Below are 24,275 nucleotides of genomic sequence, written 5' to 3' on the forward strand. Positions count from 1 at the left end.
ACGATGCATCGATTTATTGAAGATTCTTATTTGATGCCATTAGTATAGTTTTTGTCCCACCTGGAATAAAATGGAAGTGTTTTCATTGTGGTATAGTAGTTTTTTTTTTTATCTTGAGAGAATATGCGGGTACGTACCGGCCTAGTTTTATCTGCCATCTGAGTGGGTATCTGTTCCAGAACATGCTTCATCACCTCTGAAGAAGTTGTCCAACCTTTCCAGTTATACTTGAAGAAAACAGCCAACATAGGTGAGAGAGAGAGAAAGAGAGAGAGAGAGAGCAGGGCCATTGACTGGTTTTCACTTTCTCTGTCTGCCAACCACATCAGCCATCTCTACATCTCTTCCTGTCTCGGATAATATCTGAGGTCATGGCATGGCGTCGGTGAGGATGTGTTTGTGTTGTCAGTTGAGTTGGGTGTGCAGGGCAAGATTTTGCCGTTTTCCTTCAGTGATTTCAATTCTTGTCTTCCTAAATACTTCTTCATGCCACTGTAATATGACCATCTGACAAATCTTATCAAATTCTGATAAAACATTAAGAATTACAGTGAAAGTATTCAAACACTAGAACTAACCATGATAGAACCATAATGCTCATTGAGGTACTTTTTCCCCAGAATTTAAGTCTTCTCCCCCTCTGAAAGGTAATTTCTGCAGAGGATTGCAGGATTGTATAAATTGGATGTGAGATAATAATACTGAATATTTTTAATCCAATCCAAATATTACGATCTAATCCATCCATTCAAGTATGATTTGTTAGTTGCCAAACATTATTTCCCACTGAATATCTTTTCACCCTGAGATATGTGATGTTAAGGAAGTTAAATGTGTTGCGAGTGCCATTTTTGTTTCTTTTACATTTGAAGTATTTTATTAATGTCAGCCTTTGAAAAAGCAGTGTGAATATATTAAATAACCCCTCTTATTTGCCTTTGCCCATAATCCACGAGCAGCAGCTCCCAGCATGCATTTCACTTCTCTATGGGCATTAGGGTTCCTTCATGCCTGTAATTATTCTATAACTGCTGTTTCTCCAAGCTCCTGTGCATATAGGCATGAGTTGCCAATTATGCTCTCTGCCTGCGCTGGAGTAAATTGCCTCCGTGGATGGGCAGGTGTGACGCAGCAGGATTTATCACATGTATTACACGCGTATGTTGCCAGCGTGAGTGAATGAGAGTTTAAACATAGCCCATAGGCTGGTAACTGTATAGCTCTAGTTTGTTGCTGGTGTTCACAGCTGGTTTATCCTCTGAATGACTTTTTTTTCCCCATTGATTTTGTTAAGGTTGCTGCTGGGTCAGCATCTACTTGTCTGGTGTCAGACAGAGCTAAAAAACAAAAACAAAACAATCAGCTTGGTTTAAAAACACACTCCAAGGGTCAGTGCTCATTAACATGAACACAAGACATCCCACTTTTCTTTTATCCTTTTATTGCAGAGCAGTTTTGGGGAAGCTACTTGAAGACTAAATTAGCAGGAGCTTGGGGCAAATAACAAATTAGTTCAACCATACTAAAACTACCTTTTTAGTTAAATCAATTAAGAGGTACTTACAAACACAGCTAATTGGTCCCTTTGCTCTCAACTTTGCTAAATAATTGAAATAATATTTCTTTAATAAATAACTTATCTTGGTCTGATGTTATCAATGAGATCCTTTTTTATTATTAATATAATATAAAAAAAAAACATTCGTTTATTTGATTAATTTTTTTTTTCATTTTAGATAATTTAAACTAATTAATTTTAAATAATTCATAATCATTAAAAATAATTAAATTATTTTTTAAATAAATTATTTAATACATTATTTAATAAAAATAATTAATGTAAATGTGTGTGTGTGTGTACTGTATATAATTATACATATATTACTGATTACAGTAGTATATTTTGTGAAAAACAGCATATCTTATGAAAAACTGCTATTGAAAATGTATGATATTTATAAAAAAAAAAAATATATATATATATATATATATATACATATATATATACAAAAATACATAGTTTTAATGTTCCATGTGCATAAATTATATTTAAATGTAAACAAACAAACAAAAACTAGAAAACAGTGATCTATATAGGCACTGAAATTAGTGATTTACCTTGAACTGTCTGACTGAACTAATTTGCTAATTAAATCAGACATTAAATAAGCATGATTTGTTGAAGAAGTAGATGTTCATAAAGGAAACACTTGAAGACACATTCTCTAAAAGACTTTCTACAGCTGCTGTTCACATCTCATCTAATAAGAACCATATTTCTTGTTTTTACCCTAGAGAGCTTTAGAGAGCAGTAGAAACTTGTGAGTGAATCAGATGCATATGATTTGTATTTTATGTTTAGTGCAACATAATGCCTCTTGTTCTGATGTGGCTTTGGGTGTCTTAGACCCTGACTACTTCAAGTTTACTTGCCTTCAGGGTAAATTCCGCCCCAGAGATGGCCTTGTTATATTGTGGAGCGTATGTAACTGTATGTGCGTGTACATCTGTTAAGGCCTGTGAGCTGAGCATGTGTTTCCGCGGGGAACGCTGTGTGTTGAAACACTGCGTGTTGATTGGTCCCTCAGAGCTCTCATTAAAATATGAACTGTTAATGAAATGCTGGATTCTCTCGGCTTCCCTATCGAGGCACGAACCAATGAGAGCGCAGCAGGCAGTGACCTCATGTCTCCACGCGCACGCTTCAATGAGAGGCCAATTAAAGCTTCTCTAGCTCTCCTTCCCTCGCTTCCTGCCGCTCTTGATCATTCTTTCCTTTTGTTTCTCTCTTTCTCCGGGTCTCACTGTACAATATTTAATTTATGCTAACTTGGTTTAGAGGTAGTTGTGTGTGTGTGTGTAGAGAGAGAAAGAATAATATAATAATATATATATATATATATATATATATATATATATATATATATATATATATATATATATATATATATACTCAGACTCACACAGATGGAAAGCTCTATTTCTCAGCAAATACTGATTACTGAATTAAATTAATTAATCAGCATATTTTATAACTGATTGACATGCCAGTTTTAATGTATATTTTCATACAGCTAGATGTTGTATGTATTATTTAACATTTCAGAAGTGTGGCTTTGATCTCAAAGGAACAAAAATTAGCATGATGGGAGATGAAAAAAAAAATAAAAAAACGTTGCTATTGGTCCGTGCCTTTAACGCATGCATCATAATGTCAGATTTGATTTTACAGGTGGAACGATTACAAATCACTGCAGAGTACTAATGGCAGTTAAACGTTCATTAGCATGTCGAGGGGATTCCAGAATGCCACGGTACATTCCATGAGCATAATGTTCCAGTAAAGCTAGCCGGGGTGCTTTGCGGTTGGCTTTATGCTATCAAAAATACCGGAGACCACACTCCCCGCTCCGTTCACGCCATCCAGTCATAAACACTAAGCTTCCGTTGGTTCTCCAGAGAATGATGATTGAACATATTTCATGTAATTAAACTGGGATGTGGGGAAAATGTGAGATTGAAAACATTAGTCACTGCACACATGTGCGCTCGGAGGCTCTCGTAAATGTGAGTGTGATTTGGGTGAGCTCTGAGACGCCGGATCAGTTCCAGCTTCTGAAGATGTGATTTTTAGTAAATGTTCAGCGTGTAATATTCTTTATTTTAATGGCTGTAATCAACATTACAGCGTGCCATATCCTCAGAGACAAACCACATATCCAGAAGTTACTGCTGTCTCCTCGTTCACTTAATATACAGCTAAATAAGAATTATGAGCAATTTGATGAAGAAATCTGTTCAATCCCATTACATGCTTTTCTCACATTCTCTTTAATGAATAAGAATATGTCATTTACTGTCCGTTGTGTTTCTGCACTAATTTGAATGTGCCAAAGAAGAACAAAAGAAGGAAAAAAAGTGAGGAAAAGAATTTAACAGATGAAGATGTCAGGCAGGGGTCAAAATGCAATTATTTGACTATCCCTTGCTGCAGTTTTGTTGACCCAGTGGCAAAATAAATAAATTATAAAGCAGGTATGAAGTTTAAGAATTTATTTGTTTCATTTCATTTTATTGTGTAGCATCTTTCCAATGCCTGCGAAGAATTTAATAAAGTCAAACACTTTAAGATTAAGATTAATTACATTATAATTTTACGCATACATTTTAAAATGTATTCAAAAACGCTCACTGTATATCGACTCAGTAGTAAACATGACTACACTATAGACTGATTTAAAAAAAAAAAAATAGCCAATTAAGTGATTTTTAATTTTGTGTGCAATATGTATCAGTTCACAGAGTGAGACTACAGTTGAGTGGGAACATCTAATTAGGATGTGATTTGGTGACCTTTAATGATATAAACACTGTCAGTATGCTTGCACCTGAAAAGGCTACATCAAGGACACTTGTTAGCATCCTTATGAATGGTAAAATGGGAAAGAGTACACTGCGGTCATGCGAGCTCATTAGAAAATGAAACACCCTTGTAAGACACAATGAGGAAAGAGAAGGAGAAGAATAGGAAGGGCATATGGACATATAGTAGTGGTGCAGGAAATTAAGAAGGGGTTAAAATGGGCATTTTGCTCAGCAATATTCCTGCTGGTATGTTAATGTATGCAAATGATCTATGACCCAGAATGAGAGATGGAGAGGGGGGGAAAGAAGCATCCCAGAAGACAGGCCTCTGAGAGGGTAGTTCGGCATTCTGCACCTGTTTGGTGAGCTGTGATTGGCCGTAGGGAATACTCAGGAGAACGTGTTTCCCTGTAGCTGATCAGTTTTCTGTGTTTAGGAGCCGTGTTTGACAAGGTTGAAGTTAGTCCTGCTCTGGAAACCTGTCTTACAGAAACAAGTTCATCTGACTTTAGCCCAGGGATGTGAAGAATCGAATGGGAGCGTGTTCAGTGAACAGATTTCAGGGAGCTTAATGGAATTTCATGGAATTCAATTTGCGCATTTAAAGCACTTTGGAAATGGAACAACTCATGGAACAACTCGTACTTGGGAGTTAGTGCTCAGTGCTCATATTATTCTTAGACAGCAGGACTTTTCAGTTCTCTAACTCATTAAGGAACAATATATTGGGACTCTATTATAAATTATATATATATATATATATATATATATATATATATATATATATATATAATATTTTTTTATTCTTGGTTGTCTGACAAAAGCCTGACTCAAGAAAAAAGTGGAAAGTCTTTGATTGCAGCTTGTTTTGAAAAAAGCTAAAGAAAAGAAAAAAAAGAAATCATTTTCTTTGTCCAATGTGCATCAGAAAATCCATGACTGTCTGAGAGCAAGACTAGAGTCATATTTATCTGTCTCAAACCCTGACAATTGGAACAATAACTTCTTATTAATCTGCATTTAACAAGCTTCATTTTAAAATAATTAGAGGAAACAAAACAACTATGATCCTCTCAAAGATCCAATTTTTCATTCATATTGACCTGTCTGTTTCCCTTCTTGTGATCTTTTACAAGAATCCTGATATTGATAAGCTGTTGCTCTATTTTTCATTTGTTCTTGAGTTTTTTTTTTCTTTCACATTTAAATCGATCAGTTGTAACGTGTCCCTTCTCTCACACTCCTCCTTTCCTTCTCTTTCACACTTTACTGATTTCCCCTGTTCTTGGACGTGTGACTCTTACAGCCACCGCTAAGGATTCTCTCTCATATGTCACACACACACACACACACACACACACACACTCAGATGTGTCCATGATTCATTTTCACCCCATCAGTAGGAGGGACAGGTGTTGAAGTGTCTGATGAGTGTGTGTGGTTTGGTCGTGGCTGATGCGAGACCCGGTTCACCCCATCTGGCTGTTCCCTAACTAGAGACTTAACCATATTCAGTTTAATATATCAATAAATGGAAGAATAATAATGTTGAAAACCAGCCTGTGATTAAGTAACAAGGTATAGATCTGACTATCCCCCCCCTTAGCAAGCCAAGCAGACTATGAGAAGTGATTGGCAGAATATTTGCTCTCTCTTCTATGTTGTGTTGGACTGATTTGTCTGATTCAAATTAAGGAATCGGTGTGTTTTGATGGTTGATGTTAAAACTTTTACTTGTCATTTTTTGTAATGAAATGTTTAGGCCTTGTTAGGTGCTGCAGTTCATATGTTTTAGATTCAATGAGGCCTTTATTTGATTGGTTTATTTTGCATTAGTGTAAATTTATCCACTCAGCTGCTTTCATTTCACCCTAATCAAGATTCAGCACGAGAAAACTCATCATTGTTTTCAAGGCAGAGAAAAATACATGGTTGATTAAGTTTTCATTATATATTCGCAATTAATCACACCATATTTTATAAAATGTTACCGAAGAATTATATTTCAATATATAAATTATATATTGGATAATATAATAATAAAAAATAAAAAAATCTTGTTGAACTAGATTTAACTTTAACTTTACTTAACTTAACTTTTATCAAATAAATATATGTGACCCTGGACCACAAAATCAGTCTTAAGTCGCTGGGGGATATATCAGCCATATATTGTCTGATCCTTATACACCATACATCAATGGAAAGCTCATTTATTCAGCTTTCAGGTGGTGTATAAATTGGCACATTAGACTGGTTTTGTGGTCCATGGGTCACTTAAGTCCTTGCTCCCTTAAGCTTCAGTCTATTTTATGTTTACAGTTTTAGTTAAATGATAAATTATTTGATTACAAAAAGTATTAAAAAAATATTTTGCCCCTTTAAAAGCTTTATTGTCGTTGAACTACTTTTTTTTGTTTGTTGCTTGTAGTGTCTTCTTCTTTTTTTTTTTTAGGAAAGCAAACTTGACTGTCGTTAAACTGCTTTAAGTAGCTTGTAGCATGGCGCTCAGTCATTTGTAAAGTAGATTCCACTACTGATCAGACAGTGTGAATCTCCCGGGACAGACTTGTTTATGTGTGGACCAGAAACTCTGTGTACTTGTGCAACGTTTTGGTCAATATCATTCTACGCTGCTCTGGACCTGTTTGTGAGGATGATGCACCTGTGTGTGTGTTCAGGTGAGCAATTTCACGGTGAGAACCACAGTATTGATCAGAGAGAGCGGAGGCTTGCTCAATGTTTAATGTGCTCTTTCTGTACTGGAACTATCCTGCATTAAATATTAAAGTCTTAGCCCTGAACGCCTAGTGTAAATACCACAGGTTGAAAGAGACCGGCTCGAACGCTCTCAGGGTCATGGGTCACTGACCTCAGCTGCCAGTGGGTGAATGATGCGGCTGTTGCCATGGTGAAGGTTATACCTCTGCTGTCACAGAAGCCGTGGCGCTCTCACCTGCTGAGATGAATCAGCTTATTTACACAGTTTTATTTAAGAACCGTGACATCACTCAGGCTCTCAGGACCAAACTTCTGATTACAACAGACTCTTTGCTTATTGCTCTGCTGGTTCTGGGAGTGGAGTTCAGCTCAGATTTAATAAAACCAGTGAGTTGGTGCTCCAGAAAAGGTGGGTTTTTAAAGATAAACAGAGATAAATGTACTGTAATCATGTCTTAAGGCTGAAATTAAGATAAATTGTTAAATGAAGCTCCTGAAGGTGTAGTTAACATAATAATAATAATAATAATAATAATAATAATAATAATAATAATAAATAAATAAATATAATGAAAAAAAATATAAATTTAGCACTGCTTATTTAATATATATTATTTTAACACATTTTTCTAGTTAAATAATTAATTACATGATCACATAAATATATTTACTTTTAGACTTATGTTTATTTTAAAAGCTATTTTTGTACTTTGACTGTTTTTGTTTGTTGCATGTAGTGTTTTTATATATATATATATATATATATATATATATATATATATATATATATATATATATATATATTAGTGCTGTCAAAATTAACATGCTAATGCATGCAATACATTTTTCCAGTTTAATATGTTAAAAATGTTTAATGCAATTAACGCGGGCGGAGCTAGAGTTTGTCATTTACTGTACAACTGCTGCTTCTGCAATAACATATGTTATGTCATCAGTTGTCATGCAGTTACCAAGGAAATTACCAAGGAATACAAATAGACTGTTTTATGTTGTTTCTACATTAATTATTACATTAATTTGAAGACAGATTATTACAATATTAAAATATATTTTTGACTCTGTCAATGCTCTTCTGGCTGGACTTCCATCATGCAAAGTCAAATCTCTACAGATGATTCAGTAAGCAGCAGCACGACTGGTCTTTAACAAGCCCAATATAGCCCACGTCCCACCTCTCTTTATCTCCCTGCACTGACTGTGGGTTACAGCTTGAAGTTCAAGACATTGAAGCTTGCATATAGAAAAGCTTCAGGCTCAGCACCTGCCTACTTCCACTCAACGCCTCGTGGTACCATCACAAAGGCACAAAATCACTTTCCAGAACATTTTCATTTACCGTTCCTGGCTGGTGGAATGATCTTCCAATCCCTATCCGGAATGCTGATTCCCTGACATTTTTCAAGTGACAGCTCAAAAACTCGCTTCTTTCGTCACTATCTGTCTTCATCCTAAAAAAAAAATATTTTTCTCTTTTCTTTCATCTTTCTCTGTCAAGCTTTTACTTATTTGAACAATGCTTGAAACTTGTTATGATAAGCACTTCCTGTGTCTGTTTGCCTCTTTAAGATGAATTGCTTGATGTATTCCCCAATCATAAACCTCTTTGGATAAAAGCATCTGCTAAATTAATAAATGTAAATTTTATTTGATGTCAGTTGCTGGTTTTTGCATTGTTACCAATTGTGCCATGCCAAGTTTCTGCTGGATATGACGGGTGCAGGATGGATAAAGAGAAATTGTTGAGTAAACTCTAGACTCTAAACACAAAGAGAACGGAAAACAGTAAGCAACCTTATGTGTAATGACAGAGGTAAAGAGGGTCACCTTGTGTAAATGAGATTGGCTTTACTATTATGCATGAAATATTTGATCTACTCAATCAGCTCACACCTTCTTACGATCTGCTTTCTCTGGTGGGCTTAGTTTTGTATCTCTTTGTTGGCGTTTTGCATCCTAACAAGATTCCATGAACAATTTGTGCCATTATGATAATTTATTATAGGCCTCATGTTGCATATTAAAGAGCTTGAAGCTGATAAGACCTCAAAAAGCATTAAGCTCTGAACCGAATGCCCCTGTTCCCCCTCACACACCCCAAATGAAAGTGATTTCTCTGGAGGAGGATGTAACTCCTGAGGAAAGTAATGTACAGAGGTCTGTCTCCTCCGAGAACCAGCTGGAGGAATCGCACAGGCTATGCTATTTAGAGAAATTGAATTAGTGTGTATGTGTGAGCGTGTGATTAATAACAGAGACAAACCACAGTGTGTGTTGTGTTTGTGGTGTATTTTTTTAGTCTAGACATTTAATGTCTCCAATAATCACCCCATGCCCTGCCCACAGCTGTAAAGAGTGTCTCTGATTGGCTCTTAACACTCCGCTCTCCCAATTATGTCATAATCAATTAATGAATCCAACAAAGGCTTCATCAATCAACATTCATGTTAATAAAATATTTTTCTCAAGTCTTGGTTTTTGTTACCATAAAGTTTTATTTTATTATTTTTAAGGATCTTGTGACATACTATTACAATTTAAGGTCATCTAAATATTTTTTACGTAACATTTTTTAAACGTAATATATATATATATATTTTTTATTCGTTTTTAATAGTTGTTCATTTTAGGAAGTTTGTGGCTTGTGATGAAATATTTTATTTATATTCTATAATATGTTTGTTTTTAATTAATTTTACATATGTCGTGGCTTGGCAAATAATTTAATTGAAATATTTTATTTTATTTTATTTTATGAAAATGAGCACCCAATTGCAAGTTTAAAGTTATGAGTAGGGCTACCTTTTTGCAATGTTTATTTGTTTACTGAGTCATGTACTGATGTACTAAGCAATGTTTCATAAAAATTATGATTTGTAATATTTTAATATCTGATTTTAAATTGTAATAATATTTCACAAAAATCCTTTATTAAATTTTTTTATTAAATCTTATCAGTCCCAAGTTTTGACTAGTATTTTTAGTACTGAATATAATGGAACTAATTAGACTCCAGTGACTCACCCCTGAGTTTACAGTGCATTGAGGGTTTGCTATTTTAACGTTACATTCGCTGCTGCCTTACAAGATAGCATTATTAAGTAGCCTACTGCTTGTAACCATTGAATATATGTGTACGATACCTAAAAACCCAAGTATGCAGTTCAGGATATAAAGCGTGTGCCTGCATACAGAGAGACAATGTGATTAGACTGAGGAACGCTGATTTGAATTTGATTTGTCGTGTTTGAGGAAGTTAACGGCTGCCACTGACTTGGATAAAACACCTTATGAGCCTTATTGATGCTTTCCTCAAGTGTTTGACAATACTGTGTGTTTTCTTGATCAGCCGGTGGTGAGTTATTGATGGCCGGGGAGGAGAGTGTCACGCTATCGCAGAATTATACATCACTTTATGAATCCATCAGCAGGAAGCTCGAGTGCTTGTCATCTATTCTCCTCATCTATCTGAAAGAGAGCGAAGCTTTCCTACTTCATCTTCTCTTTCTTCCTCTTGAAATATAGAGAAACGTCAGAGGAGAAGAGTGTATGATTAACTCCAGAGTAATGGAGATATGAGCGATGCATAGAGTGGAAATGACAGTTGGCTTCCGGTGCGTAGCGTCGGATTGTGTTTTGTGGAAAGAGTGGATATGCTTCATCTTTTCTCTCTCCTGTGACATCACTGGTTACTTTTAACCATCCCAGTGTGACCGGCTCCACTCCGAGCCGGACTCACGGGATGCAATTAAGTCACAGTGTATCATATATGCACGTGTGTGTGTGTGTGTGTGTGTGTGACAGACCCAGAGGGAAGGGCAGATGGAGAATGGCTGTTAGTGGGTTTAGGAGTTGAATGTAGATCTGTTTTCACTGATGTGGTTTGACTTGTCCGGCGGTACTTTAACATTGTCGTAGTGCAGGAAGCCCGAACAGCACAACAGAACTGAAGTGAACATCATCGTAGAGACATGTGCACGGAGCAGTTTACTCTTCAGAATATGTGTGTGTCTTTTTTAAGAAATTACTGCAAATGTAAGCATAAAAACAATATCACAAGCTGAATACAAGCGGGTCATTCTATGAAACGGGTGCTTTTGATGTTCCATTGGTTTTCAGTTCAGTGTTTGTGCGAGTTTAAATATTCTGTTTCATATCCTGGGATAGGAATTTGATGCTGATATTTGTACTATCATCTCTTAAATGGTCATATTTCATATTATTTATTTATTTTCTATTATGGAATAGTTCGTTACTTTAAGAAATTGGTAACAATTTATTTATTTATTTAGAATGAATTAAATTAATTTAGTTTTTGTTTATTTATTTAGGGTAGACAGAAATCTTTAAGAATAGAGTTTTTCTTTTCTTTTTTCTTTTTTTTTTGTGCTGTTTAAAAATGTCCATAAAAACTGGCATCAGCTATTCATCAAATCTTTTTTTTTGATGCCCAAACTGCATGTACGAGGGACACACACATGGAACAAATGCTTTTAGTGTGTGTGTGTGTGTGTGTGTGTGTGTGCTCTGATGATCATTGATGTTAAAGGCAGGTATCAATCCAGGTTTTCTATCACTTTCAACCATCTTATCTGTGTTTGGTGGAGTGTGTGCGTGTGGATTATTCTCACAGCTGGTCAGAGATATCTCCTCTGATAAGGTCAGACAAGAGCTGACCACTTTAAGGACACAGACACAGACTTATCCTATATCCATCTTCAGAAACACATGGCCACTGTTGTGCGGAAGTGGCAGTGTGGAGAGTTTGTATTCTAGAGCAGCGTTCTTCAGTCCTGGTCCTCTACTGCAGTCTCTTCTAGAATTATTTATGCAAACAATGCATTGCAAGGAGTGATAGATAAACAAATATCCCTGATTCCTGATTTTTTTTTCTGGTTTTCAGAAACATTAATGGACACCCGGACTGCCACAGCAGAGCTCGGGTGGACGGCGTACCCTTCGTCAGGGGTGAGTGTGTGTTTGCCTGAAAGCATGACCTGCAGAACTGCTCACACTGTGTTAAAACACTTATTCTGTGTCTTTTGATTTGAGAAAAGCACTTTAAACCAAAACCTCCTTCTGTTCACCCTTCAGCAACAGCTTACCAGAAAGAGAGACTAAACACTTTCAGGTTAGCTCTAAGATAAGATAAGTAAAATGTTTGTACAACAGGTGCCATGTCTGAATGGTGAAACTAAGAGATCAACGACACACACACACACACACACACTTCTTTCTCCCTCTACCAAAAGGCACAGAGCAAAATCTCATCACAATCGTCATGCAAATTTCCCTCTGCATTTCACATTTAGAAGGAAGTAATGACATAATGGGTCCACTTAAATTAAAAAAGCTGCTCTGAATCGGTCTAAATGTGGTCCGGAGATGATCAGGCTATTGTAATGACAGCCTGCAACCTGCAAAGTAATATAAAGGTTTCACTGAACTCTCAATGAGGGCACAAGTAATGTTGTGATTTCAGAGTTTACATTTTTCATGTAGGTTCAGTTGAAAGTGATACACTTGTGTTTGTTCGTACTCTTGCTGTTGTCAAATAGAATCGTCTGTTAGCACAGTGACTTTGTGATTTTTATTTTATTTTATTTTTCCTAATCAGGGTAACCTGTGGCAAAGCAGTTTCTGTTTCTGTAATGTTATATTTGTTGCCCCACCCACACTGAAATCTCATTGGTCTAAAATAATTTCACTTCACATCACTATGCAACATCAAAATGTATTCTGATCAGCTGTGATTGTTGCTTCATGGACATTTTTGTAACTCGCTTAATCAAATGTAAATTAGCCATTGAAGGGTTAGTTCAGCCAAATAGCAAAATGATGTCATTAATGACATCAGAGGGGCAGTTAGAATTTGGTGAAGCATCAAAAATACATTTTGGTCCAAAAATAGCAAAAACGGCGACTTTATTCAGCATTGTCTTCTCTTCCGGGTCTGTTGTGAGCACGATTGTTGTGATTGTTGACATGCGACGCTACTCACATGTTTTCTTAGTTATTGGGCGCGCCAGAAAACACGTCAGCAGCGTCGTACGTCAACAGTGTTGTGAACGCACTCACAGCAAATTCTAACTGACCCTCTGTGTTTCGAAGATGAACAAAGGTCTTACAGGTTTGGAACGACATGAGGGCGAGTCATTAATGACATAATTTTCATTTTTGGCTGAACTAACCCTTTAATTTAGTCTTTTTCAATTGTAAATAAAATAAGTAAAAAATGAACATTATGTTAAAAATTATGTAAATTAAAAATGAAATTATATATTAAAAATACTTTTTATACTTCTTTAATCATGGTCTAAAAATGTAATTCATAATGATTTTACTAACTAACAGCAATAACTGAAGTGAACTATGGTATGTTGGCAGAAATGTTTTCTGTGAGATCCCAGGAGATCCCCCCCACCCCATCTTTTTTTTTTTTTGACCAGCTGTACTCTAAAATGAATAATAAAAGTATCCACAGATGGTCGCCAGAGGCCACACGTGCGCACCCACAAAGGCATATGACACACGCATCTGACAGTGATGGACAGGGAATGTAGTGAGAGGAAATCCAGTAGCTCATCATGCTACAATCCATATTCCTCCCTCTAATTAGTGCGGTTTGCTGATGCAAGCATTACCATTACTGCTCAAGCTGAAGGACTTCCGCAAATGCCCAGTATTAAACTTTGTCACCTTACGGTGGAATTTTTTTGCATGGCCAAGCACTACTTAGACTTAGTTTAGATAATGGACAAATTATTTGACTAATGTTATTATTTTTAAAGGGGGGGTGAAATGCTATTTCATGCATACTGAGTTTTTTACACTGTTAAAGAGTTGGATTCCCATGCTAAACATGGACAAAGTTTCAAAAATTAAGTTGTACGTTTGAAGGAGTATTTCTGTTCCAAAAATACTCCTTCCGGTTTGTCACAAGTTTCGGAAAGTTTTTTTCGAGTATGGCTCTGTGTGACGTTAGATGAAGCGGAATTTCCTTATATGGGTCCTAAGGCACTTCTGCCGGAAGAGCGCGTGCTCCCGTATAGCAGAGCAGAGAGAGGCTGTGCACAGACAATCATTGATCAGAGCGAGAGCGTCGCGAAATGTCACAAAAGGAGTGTGTTTTTGGTTGCCAGGGCAAGACAACCCTGCACAGATTACCAAAGAAAAAACAGCATTAGGGGACCAGTGGATGGAGTTTATTTTTACAGAGCATCAACGGAGTTGTGCAAGTGTTTTTGTTTGTTCCCTGTATTTCGAAGATGCTTGTTTTACAAACAAGGCCCAGTTTGACGCCGGATTTGCGTATCATTTATTTCTTAAGGATGATGCAATCCCAACGAAAAAGGGTCACTGTCGTGTGTTGGAACCGCAGGCGGTGAATAAAACTGCTTCAAATATCTCTGCCTCCTTGTTAGTGCGTCCGCCTCCCATCGGAGACCCGGGTTCGAGCCCCGCTCGGAGCGAGTCCTTGCTGCTGCTGCTCTCGTTCAGTTTCAGCCTTCACAGCTGTCACAGCTTCCAAAAGCTCTCAACGCAACTGGCGCTCGTGATTCTTTAGCTCCGCCCACACGTCACGCCTCCAGGCACTCGTGTTTTTCCGGGAAAAATCGGTACAGACTATCTTTCTCTTATGAATATAATAAAACTAAATACTTTTTGGAGTTATGAAGGATGCAGTACTACTCTATAGGTACTCAAGATTAACAGGATATTGAGTGAAAACGAGCATTTCACCCCCCCCCCCCCCCCCTTTAATTAATTATATATATATATATATATATATATATATATATATATATATATATATATATATATATATATATATATATATATATATAAATAAATAAATACACACACACGTTTTTTTTTTTTTTGTTTTGTTAATTATTATTAACACATATATATAAATATATTTATATATATTAACTTTGTCACTTCATGGTGGATAAGCACCACTTTTATTTAGAATTTAAATTTATTTAGAAATATGTTAATACATTTTTTTCTAACACTATTTTTTTTATCATTAATTTCAGATAATTTATATTATATTATATTATATTATATTATATTATATTATATTATATTATATTATATATTACAAATTTTTTGGGGGTTCAGTTAAAAAAAATCATTTTTGACTGTATATTGTGAGTTATTGTTTTGTTCTGCTGAATGAAGATGTTTTGTCTCTCTCTATTTCTTTTGCATTTTCTACCTCTTATCCTCTTTTCTCCTAACTTCATGCTCTCTATTGGGTCACATGTGGAGGTTTAACCCTGCTCGTCCTTCACACGCACTATTGACTGCTTTCACGATTCATTCACACCATTTGCCGAATACTCACAGCTGCCCCCTCCAGCACAGCCACATCTTCTCTAATATGTTTTGCTTTCCATTAGCCCCCCTCTCCTTTTCTCCTAAAGAAATCCCAAAAATCCCCAATTCCTCACAGACCTCAGCCGGCCACTTCTGTTAAAAAGGCTCACACACGCATCTTGAGCTCGAATGGCCGATTGTTCCCCTCTGCCTCTGAGATTACCTTTCACGCCTGTTCACCCCATCCCTTAGCCAGAGGTCAGAGGTCGGCTGCTTCTTTAGCAGCCCATATTTAATACATCATCCCAGTCTGTGTATGTGTAATGCTCTCTGGAGACTTAGAGATGTGCTCTTGATTATACAAAGTATGTGTCATACCACGATTCCCGTTTCTGCTGTCACAGCAATTGTATTTTAGCGTGTGCGAATGTATTGATCTTGTGGGGAGTGATTTATAACGGGAAATGGACACTCACTCCATATGTATCTGAATTAATTGTCAAGGCTGTGTCATGTGAGAAACTCTTGATTCATCCAGATTTTTTGGGATTATAGTACAACAAGAGCAATGCCACTGGGTGTTTATGACAGACACATGCAAATGTTAAATTTAGCTGGGAAACAGTGTCTGTGTGTTTATGTCCTTAACCTACAAACCCCCCAAAAACTCCCCAAGATGTCTCACTGGAGCATAATCATCACTTTAGCTTTAAAACACACAAATCTCTAGCAAAAGACATCTGAAAGGAGCTTAAGCCTCTGGTGCTCAGATTATTTGATTTGATTTTAGTTCAGTTAAATTAATTTACTATGTTTTTTTTATTTAATTATTGGCATTTTACGGTATTTTATGGTACAGAATTATATTTATGCAATAGTTGTAATCAATTAATTACCTATAAACTATTTTTTGAGCATAGACCTGAAAATTAAATTTCCATCTTAAACTGAATCTCGAATGCTTTGAAGCACAGATAAGAGGACGCATTGCAGATAATTGCTAAAGTAAAAAAAAAAAAAGACTTGTAGACTTACAGAAGTCTAAGCTTGTTATGAAAAATGCACAAAATGTAAACATTTATATAAAACATTTTACTTTAAAACTGTGAAAAAATCAAATTGATAAATCTAAATGAGTTGTGTTCCAAATTTGAGGTTGATATCTCCAAAAAAAAAAAAAAAAAAAAAAAGCATTCAGTCAGATTTCCACTACATTAAATTTGTTTTCCATTTGTTTTCAGTACCAGTGTGACTATTTTTTTTTTTTCAGGACCATTTACATTTTTTGAATGATGCAAGCTATTCAAATCTGACTTTAATGTTTATGCATTCAGTTGACACTTTTATTCAGTACGACTTAAACATAGCTAAATTCAGCTGAATAGACTTAATTTTTACTCCAGTCTGCAGTGTCACATGATCCTTCAGAAATGATTCTAATATGCTGATTTGGTGCCCAAGAAACATTTCTTATTGTTTACAGAGTTGTGCTGCTTAAAATTTTTGTGAACACTGATACTTTTTTCCCCACAGGATTTTTTGATGGATGGAAAGGTCAAAAGCATTTGTTTGAAATAGTAATCAGTAAGAACAAGTAAAAACTAACAGTTTTACTGTAACTTTCAAGTGAATTTAATGTGCTGTTGGAGCTCTGCTGTCTTTCATCCACTGAACAAAAAACAACAACAAAAAAAGAGCAAATGTTTTCAACTATTTTTGGTTATTTTTGGAGCTTGACTGCTTCTATGCTTTCATCAAATTAAAAAATGTTTTCTCTGTGTGCTCTATGCGTGTGGTAGATTAAAAAAAGGACCTCAATTGAAGTCTACTCGGTCTTTATGCTCTTCTGTTCTTTTGAAAGCAATTTAGCCCTCCATCCTTCTCTGTCAAGCAAACAAGGATGGTCACTATCTTTTGCTGTTTTCTCTCAGCTTAATCACAGCCGTCCTTGTGCTTTCAGCTTTTCAGATGCCCTTCATTCTATTCCCTCTTTATTCATCTTTCATTTTACCCTTTTTTTCTCATCCAACCCACTCATTATTGTTTTGGGAAGTATTTAGCTTGGCCCACACTGCAAAGAGATGTTTTCTTAATCATTTTTTTTTCACAGAGGCTGCATTTATTTTGAAACATTACAACATATGTGTTTCTGATTATGTGTGCAGTGTCAAATAAGTGTGACTCTAGCATTATGTACCTACCGCTGACCTATTATTTGTGCCAAATTTCCACCTCACTCAACGAATGAGCAGCCTGAGATTCATTCAGCAGATAAGCTTGAAGAACTCATAGTAGATGCAGACGCCATCTGTCTGTTGCAGAATCATGTTTGAGAAGTGAAGTCCAGACGTTTATTGATGTCTAAGAGCAGATATTGTACAGGCGCTTCATATTTCCTAAGGGACACCCTGCTCTCTCTTTCATAATAAAATCTGTCAGTAGAAAAAGGCAGAAAAGAAAGACAAAAAAAGGGGACATAGATAATCTTTCACATGGTCGGATTGTACTTCATCTGTTTTCTTTTTCTCAGCTATCACTTTCAAGAGATGTGGTGTTTAAATTCCAAAGAACAACAACAACAACAAAAAGTTTAAATGTAAATGTACACATTTTGAAGCATTTAACATTTAAAACATTTAAAGTAGAGATGTTCCGATACCCTTTTTCTCTTCCCGATACCGATTCCGATACTTGGACTCAGGGTATCGGCCGATCCTGAGTACTGATCCGATACCTGGGTGTGTATCTGTAAATACAGCTGTATATACTACTAGCCCTGTGTAAATTACTAGAATTATTTTATGGTGTGCTTCAGACTTATCCCTTAATAAAACATGAACAAATACATGGTGAACTACTGTATTTATTACAGTATTTTTATTATCTGACATTAATTTGACAGTAATATTATTTTCTTAAGCGAAAAAGAACTTCAAATGCAGCCAACAATCTAACACCACAAACTTAAAAAGGTATTTTAGTTTTACAATATAACTGTATAAAAACTGCAACAAATAAGTCTAGGAAAAAAAAAAAAAAAATATTAATCAGATAATCTCTTTACAACAAAACAAGTGAAAAAACAAGCAACCGTCTAGGCATAATTATTATTATTAATAGAGACGTATTATTATTATTACTACATAGAGACATAGCTAAATCTACTGTAGGCTACAACAGTAGATTAATATATTGTCAGTTTACTCACGTTAAACCAAACATTTATTTTGATGGGTTGCCATGAAGATCTTTGAGTGTCAGTGTTTATGATATGACAATTTTCTCAAATGAAATGGTAAATTCTCATGAAGTGATGGTTTATGCGTTCGTGTCCTCATATAGTGACACACGGCAGAGACTACAAAACTGCGCAACTCTGTGTCACCCACAGAGATGTAGAATTTGCAGGAGTAATATTTAAAATAATACTGAAATACTGCTAAACAGTGGACATACTGTTAACCACTGATCTATAATGTAGAAGTGGCTTCACTGTCTGTTGACAGTTTAGAACGCGATGAGCGATCCTGTCATATATAGATCAGTGCTGCTAACGCGTTTTAATTTCTTCTTCACTGCTCTAAACAGGGGTTGCTTGTGGCAATACAGCACAACTTCCTGTGTTTGCAATGCATTCTGAGCAGCGAAGAAGAACCATGCAGCGGTTAGGCAAAGCTAGCGGTCATAACTAGGTCTTGAAAATGGTATCGGATCAGTATATGGGTTCATGTACTCGCCGATGCCAGAATTTGTTGTGGTATCGGTGATATTTCCAATACTAGTATCGGAATCGGAACAAATCATATTATGCTTTTTTAAAGATCGTTATTTTGTGTATTTGGTGTAACAGAATATGTTGACGTGTTCATGTTCAAAAGACATATTATTTTTCAAATACTGTACACTATTATATGTACTTTATGTAGCCCCTCTCTCAAACGCATTGTTTTCTACAAAGTCCCTCCTTCCTACAAGTGCAGTCTGCTCTGATTGGCCAACTGACCCACTGCATTGTGATTGGCCGAACATGAAACGGTGATACATAAAATGCCTTGTTGTTCTGTTTTAAATAATCTTAAGATTCCTAAATACCTCTACTTTCAGAAGGCCAAATAACATGCTTTTGCTTTCGCCTAGATACACACAGCATCTCCCTGACATGACTGCTTCAACACTGACTGCTGCTACTGAACCATGCCTTTCTTTGCGTGAACATTTAGGCAGCATTACGGAAATATTTCCACATAGTGATGTAGACATGTGGGGGTGTGTTTGAATGAGCTGTTTTAGGAGGGCATGACAGAGTCTTAACTTTGATAAAGAATATCTCTGGATTTTAGACTTTAGTCTTTGCAGCTTTGCAGATCTTCTTCATGCACCAAGAGCTTGTAACACTCCAAAGAGAAAGGAAAACTTGAAATCGTATCATATGACCCCTTTAAAAAGTCACCAAAAATACCACTGTAAGTTTTGCACCAACAAGCGGCACTCAAATTGTTTTTAAAATCTAGTGTTTTAATTGTGCACTGCTGGTTTATTTTAGGATGAACTCAAGGTTAAGTGTGGTTTTGCACCAAATTATCAAGAGGAAATGCGAGAAAGAGAAGGTGGCACTCATGTACAATATCACTGGTCTCTGAACAGCGATGGCCCGCACCAGCGCTACACAAAGTGCAGTCCTCACACACTTCAGCTGGCAGTACGCGTGTGTGTTTTAAAGTGATCTTTCAGTGTTAAGTGCTTCGGGTCAGTTAAGAACACAAATGTGCAAGAGTATGCATTTGTAAAGTCTGTTGCCGATGGACTTGTAACCAGTTCTGAGTTAACACTTAGTGACAAGTGGCACCACGCAAAAGCTTTCTCTCTCTGTGTGAGAAAAGATGTTCTTGTTGCATTTTCTGAGTTTAGATCACTTAAGTGGATGGACACAAGAATATCTGCCCTTCTTTCTTGTATATTTAATGTCTTGTTCTCCTTTAGTATACACAATATTCAGCCGAGGAAATTTTGAGGAGGTAATTGAATGTCCTGTCCTAAAATACAAGACACTTTTTTTCATATACTGAGTGTCCCACTGTGTCTAGTCACACAGAGCTAAACTTCTGACTAATGGCATAAACTCTGGTCCACTTGACAGTTTCTAAAAGAGACATCATGTAATGTCAACTTTGTATATGACATTTTGGACCCATAATTTCACATGTGTTTTTGTGGTTGATATTAATCTTGTGTTTTGCGTTTTGATGTCAGACTCTTAAATTGAGTCAAGATTTTTTTTTTCTTCATTCCTTTATTCTTGTTATAATAATTGTAAATTCTAGAGGTCCAATTTCTGTGAAACATTCTTCTTCGTATATGACTTAAGCTAATAAAATCTACTATTTCTACACAAAAGAACCATTTTTGATTGCCTCCGTAACAGCATGGAGGGTCTCCTCTATCCCTAACAACATTGACCCAGTCCAGTTCACCTGTCTCCCATCCTCCTTCACGCCACTCTCACCTACACTGAAAGCAATAAAGGGAATTATGTGATGCTGCTGTTTATAGATTATAGCTCAACATCAACACTGTAGTCCCCCACAATCTGGTTTCCAAGCTCAGAAACCTCGGACGGACTGAATGCCCCACTCTGTGACTGGGTTCTTGATTTTCTATTATGCAGACCTCAGGTAGTTAGGGTGGGTCAGACCACCTCCAACATCATCACACTGAGTACAGGAGCCCCACAAGGATGTGTTTCCAGCCCACTGCTTTACTCCAACAGTGTGTAAGGCACTTCATCTCCAACGACAATGAGGCTGCCTACCTTGATGAGGTAGAAAGTCTGACATCATGGTGCCAAACAAATTGTCTCTTTCTGAATGTTAGCCAAACCAAGGATCCTGGTTGTGGACTTCGGGAGGAGGCAGCAGCAGATCTACACACCACTCATCATTAACGGGACCCCAGTGGAGAGAGTGAGCAGCTTCAAATACCTTGGTGTACACATTTCTGAGGACTTGACCTGGACTAATCACATTCAAGCTCAAGTTAAAAAAAAAAACACAAAAAAAAACAGACAATGACTATACCATCTGACACTCTTGAATCCTGAAAACTTTAGAAATTATAGAAGCTATAGAAATTATATCGACTCATTGCATTTAATTGTGGTATGGAAACAGCTCAGCCCAGGATTGTAAAGGCCTGCAAAGAGTAGTTCGCTCAGCTCATCCCCAGAACATCTCTCCCCTCTCTGCAAGACATCCACACCAGAAGATGTAAATCTAGGGCTGTTAAGATCCTCAAAGACTCCACCCACCCTGGAAACACACTGTTTAATCTGCTACAGTCAGACAGATGCTTCCGCAGTCTGATGGCAAAAAAAACGGAGAGGCTCAGGAATCTCTTCATGCTATCAGACTATTAAACACACTGCACTTTAGAGACTCTGTCAGTGTAGGGTTACCCAATAACTCTGCACACTGCACTTTTTTGAGATGAGCTATCTATGCATCTCATCCTCAATGCACATTGTTTACATCCCTGCACGTAATCTGTGTAGCATCTCTACATACCATCTGTGCATCAGTTTAATATATTGTGTATATTTCATTATTTGTATTTACATTTCTTCTTCCTTTTTTCCAGAATATCTCATTATTTGTATTTGTATTACTTTTTTTTTCTTTTTACAGTCTAAAAAGAGTATGCCAGATCTACATTTCACTGCTTGTTGTATGTCATATAACTTGTACGTGACAAATACAATCTTGAATCTTGAACTCTGTTGGTGTTGAGATTTTAGAAATGTTTGTTGTTTTTTGAGCTTTATACATAAAACTCAAGATTCATTAGGTTTCATTTGTGGTGAAAACTGTTCAACAGATTTTTAAACAGATGATATTCACATCCCAAAATGTGGCATACTTAGTTTAATAACCATATTTATATACCTTCTGCAAATTTTCCCACACAGTCAATGTGATAAAGTAACAGATTCCTTGTTGGCAAGGGTCATTTTGATTTGAGAGAAGACAGAAAGTGTTTAGTTGCCTCTAATTACACTAAAACATTATTTAAGCAGGCAAATAAAGCTAAATGCCAAAGGCTGGCTGAATTCATAATATTGCAGAAATAGTAAGAACATCATTTTATTTTGAATTCAACCTTTGTTTTTCACAGTCTAATACTTTGTAGCTTGGTGGCTTTATCTTATTAGTGTGCATAGTACTAATGTAGCACATTGGCTGTTAATTAGTACTTATAATGCCTTATTCTGCAGGACAATATTCTAGATCCCTTATACCCCATAACTAAACTTAACTACTACAACAACTACCTCACTAACAACAAATAAGCAGTAATTAGGAGTTTACAGAGAGAATAATAGTCTAATAGTCAACTGAAATTCACTAGCAATTTCTGAGCGAAAATGGTTTTTACACCAAATTATTTTTTAGTGTAGTTCATACAAACATAAAGTGGCTTTCCATTTGCACACTGCCTTTATCACACAAATGTCACATATTTTATTTAAATTTGAGCTTTGGATAATAACCCTCTCTTCTCTTAAAAAAGAAGAAGAAGATGGAGAGTCACGTGACGTGCTCATGAACCTAGTCGCACTTGAGTAGAGTCCCATACGTTTGGCCCCTTTTTGCAGATTTTTTCGTTTTATTTTAAGCTTATTTCATTAACAACACTTTTCTTAAATGTCTGGCAATCGGAAGCAGCAAGAGATGTCTCCGTCGGCTTCTCCGATTAAGAAGAAATGTAAACCACCGGCACCGACCACAGATGATATGGTGGATAAGATGGCGAATACTGTTGCGCACTTTGAGGAGATTCTAAGATCTGAGTTGTCAGCGATGCGGAACGAGTTCGCTTCTCACATGTCAGTTGTTCAATCGCTATGCTCCAAAATGGATCTTCTTACAGGGGAGATGAGAGAACAAAAGAAAGTTGTCGCGGATCACGATAGGCGAGTAGCAGCGCTCGAGCAACAGGTTGTTGATTTACAGGATCGCAACAGGCGCTGCAATCTGCGTCTGGTTGGATTACCTGAAGGGTCCGAAAAGGACGACCCTTTGGGCTTTTTGAAGAGATCGCTGCCGGTGTGGCTCCCGTCTCTGACAGGCAAAGAGATTGAAGTGGAACGAGCGCATCGCGTGTACACAAGGCTCTCCTCAGATCGCGCTAAACCACGGGTTTTTATCTTTAAATTGTTGCGGTATACGGATAGGGAGCTCATTTTGCGGGCCGCCAGACTTCATGCCCCGGTGAAAACATCCGACGGAGCAACGCTGTCTTTCTTTCCAGATTTTTCGCCGGCCACCGCAAAAAGAAGAAGTGCATTCGTGCCAGTAAGAAAGGAAATGAGAGAGGCAGGCATCCAGAATTTTCTTCTCTATCCTGCAACGCTGAAGGTCATTCTCAATCAGGGTGAACCTAAATTGTTATATTCCCCAGAAGAAGCAAGAGTGTTTTTCAGATCTCATTCATCCTCCAATTCTCACTGAACTCCAGCTGGGCGCTTGCTATCTAATCGGAGAAGAGATGCTCTCAGGCGACCGTGTCTTTCACTGTTTACTCTAATATTTACTTCTGAACTTATAGTTACTATATAGTTTCATTGAACATACAGTATCGCTTACTGATCACGGTGGTATAATATTTATGTTCGTTGTATTTCTTCTTGCTTGTTTCAATTAATGAATTAATTTATTTTTTATTATTTTTATTTTTTATTATTATTATTATTATTTTATTTATTTATTTACTTATTTATATATATATATTTTTATTTTTTTTTTTTTTTTTTTTCACTAAAGATACTATCTAGTCAAAATGTGACTTTG

The 24,275-nt window shown here is 36.5% G+C and overlaps 1 protein-coding gene across 3 annotated transcripts in view; it reads left to right on the plus strand.

The window, feature by feature from the left end:
• Nucleotides 1-24,275, plus strand: part of LOC127935138 (ephrin type-B receptor 1-like) — a 216,419-nt gene that overhangs the window by 66,607 nt on the left and 125,537 nt on the right. For all 3 annotated transcript variants that reach the window (XM_052532747.1, XM_052532753.1, XM_052532762.1), the window contains exon 2: nucleotides 12,008-12,072. In XM_052532747.1, the coding sequence (XP_052388707.1) occupies nucleotides 12,008-12,072 (65 nt within the window). The remainder of the gene's footprint in view (nucleotides 1-12,007; nucleotides 12,073-24,275) is intronic.

The sequence above is a fragment of the Carassius gibelio genome, chromosome A2 (assembly GCF_023724105.1).
Source record: "Carassius gibelio isolate Cgi1373 ecotype wild population from Czech Republic chromosome A2, carGib1.2-hapl.c, whole genome shotgun sequence".
NCBI lineage: Eukaryota > Metazoa > Chordata > Actinopteri > Cypriniformes > Cyprinidae > Carassius > Carassius gibelio.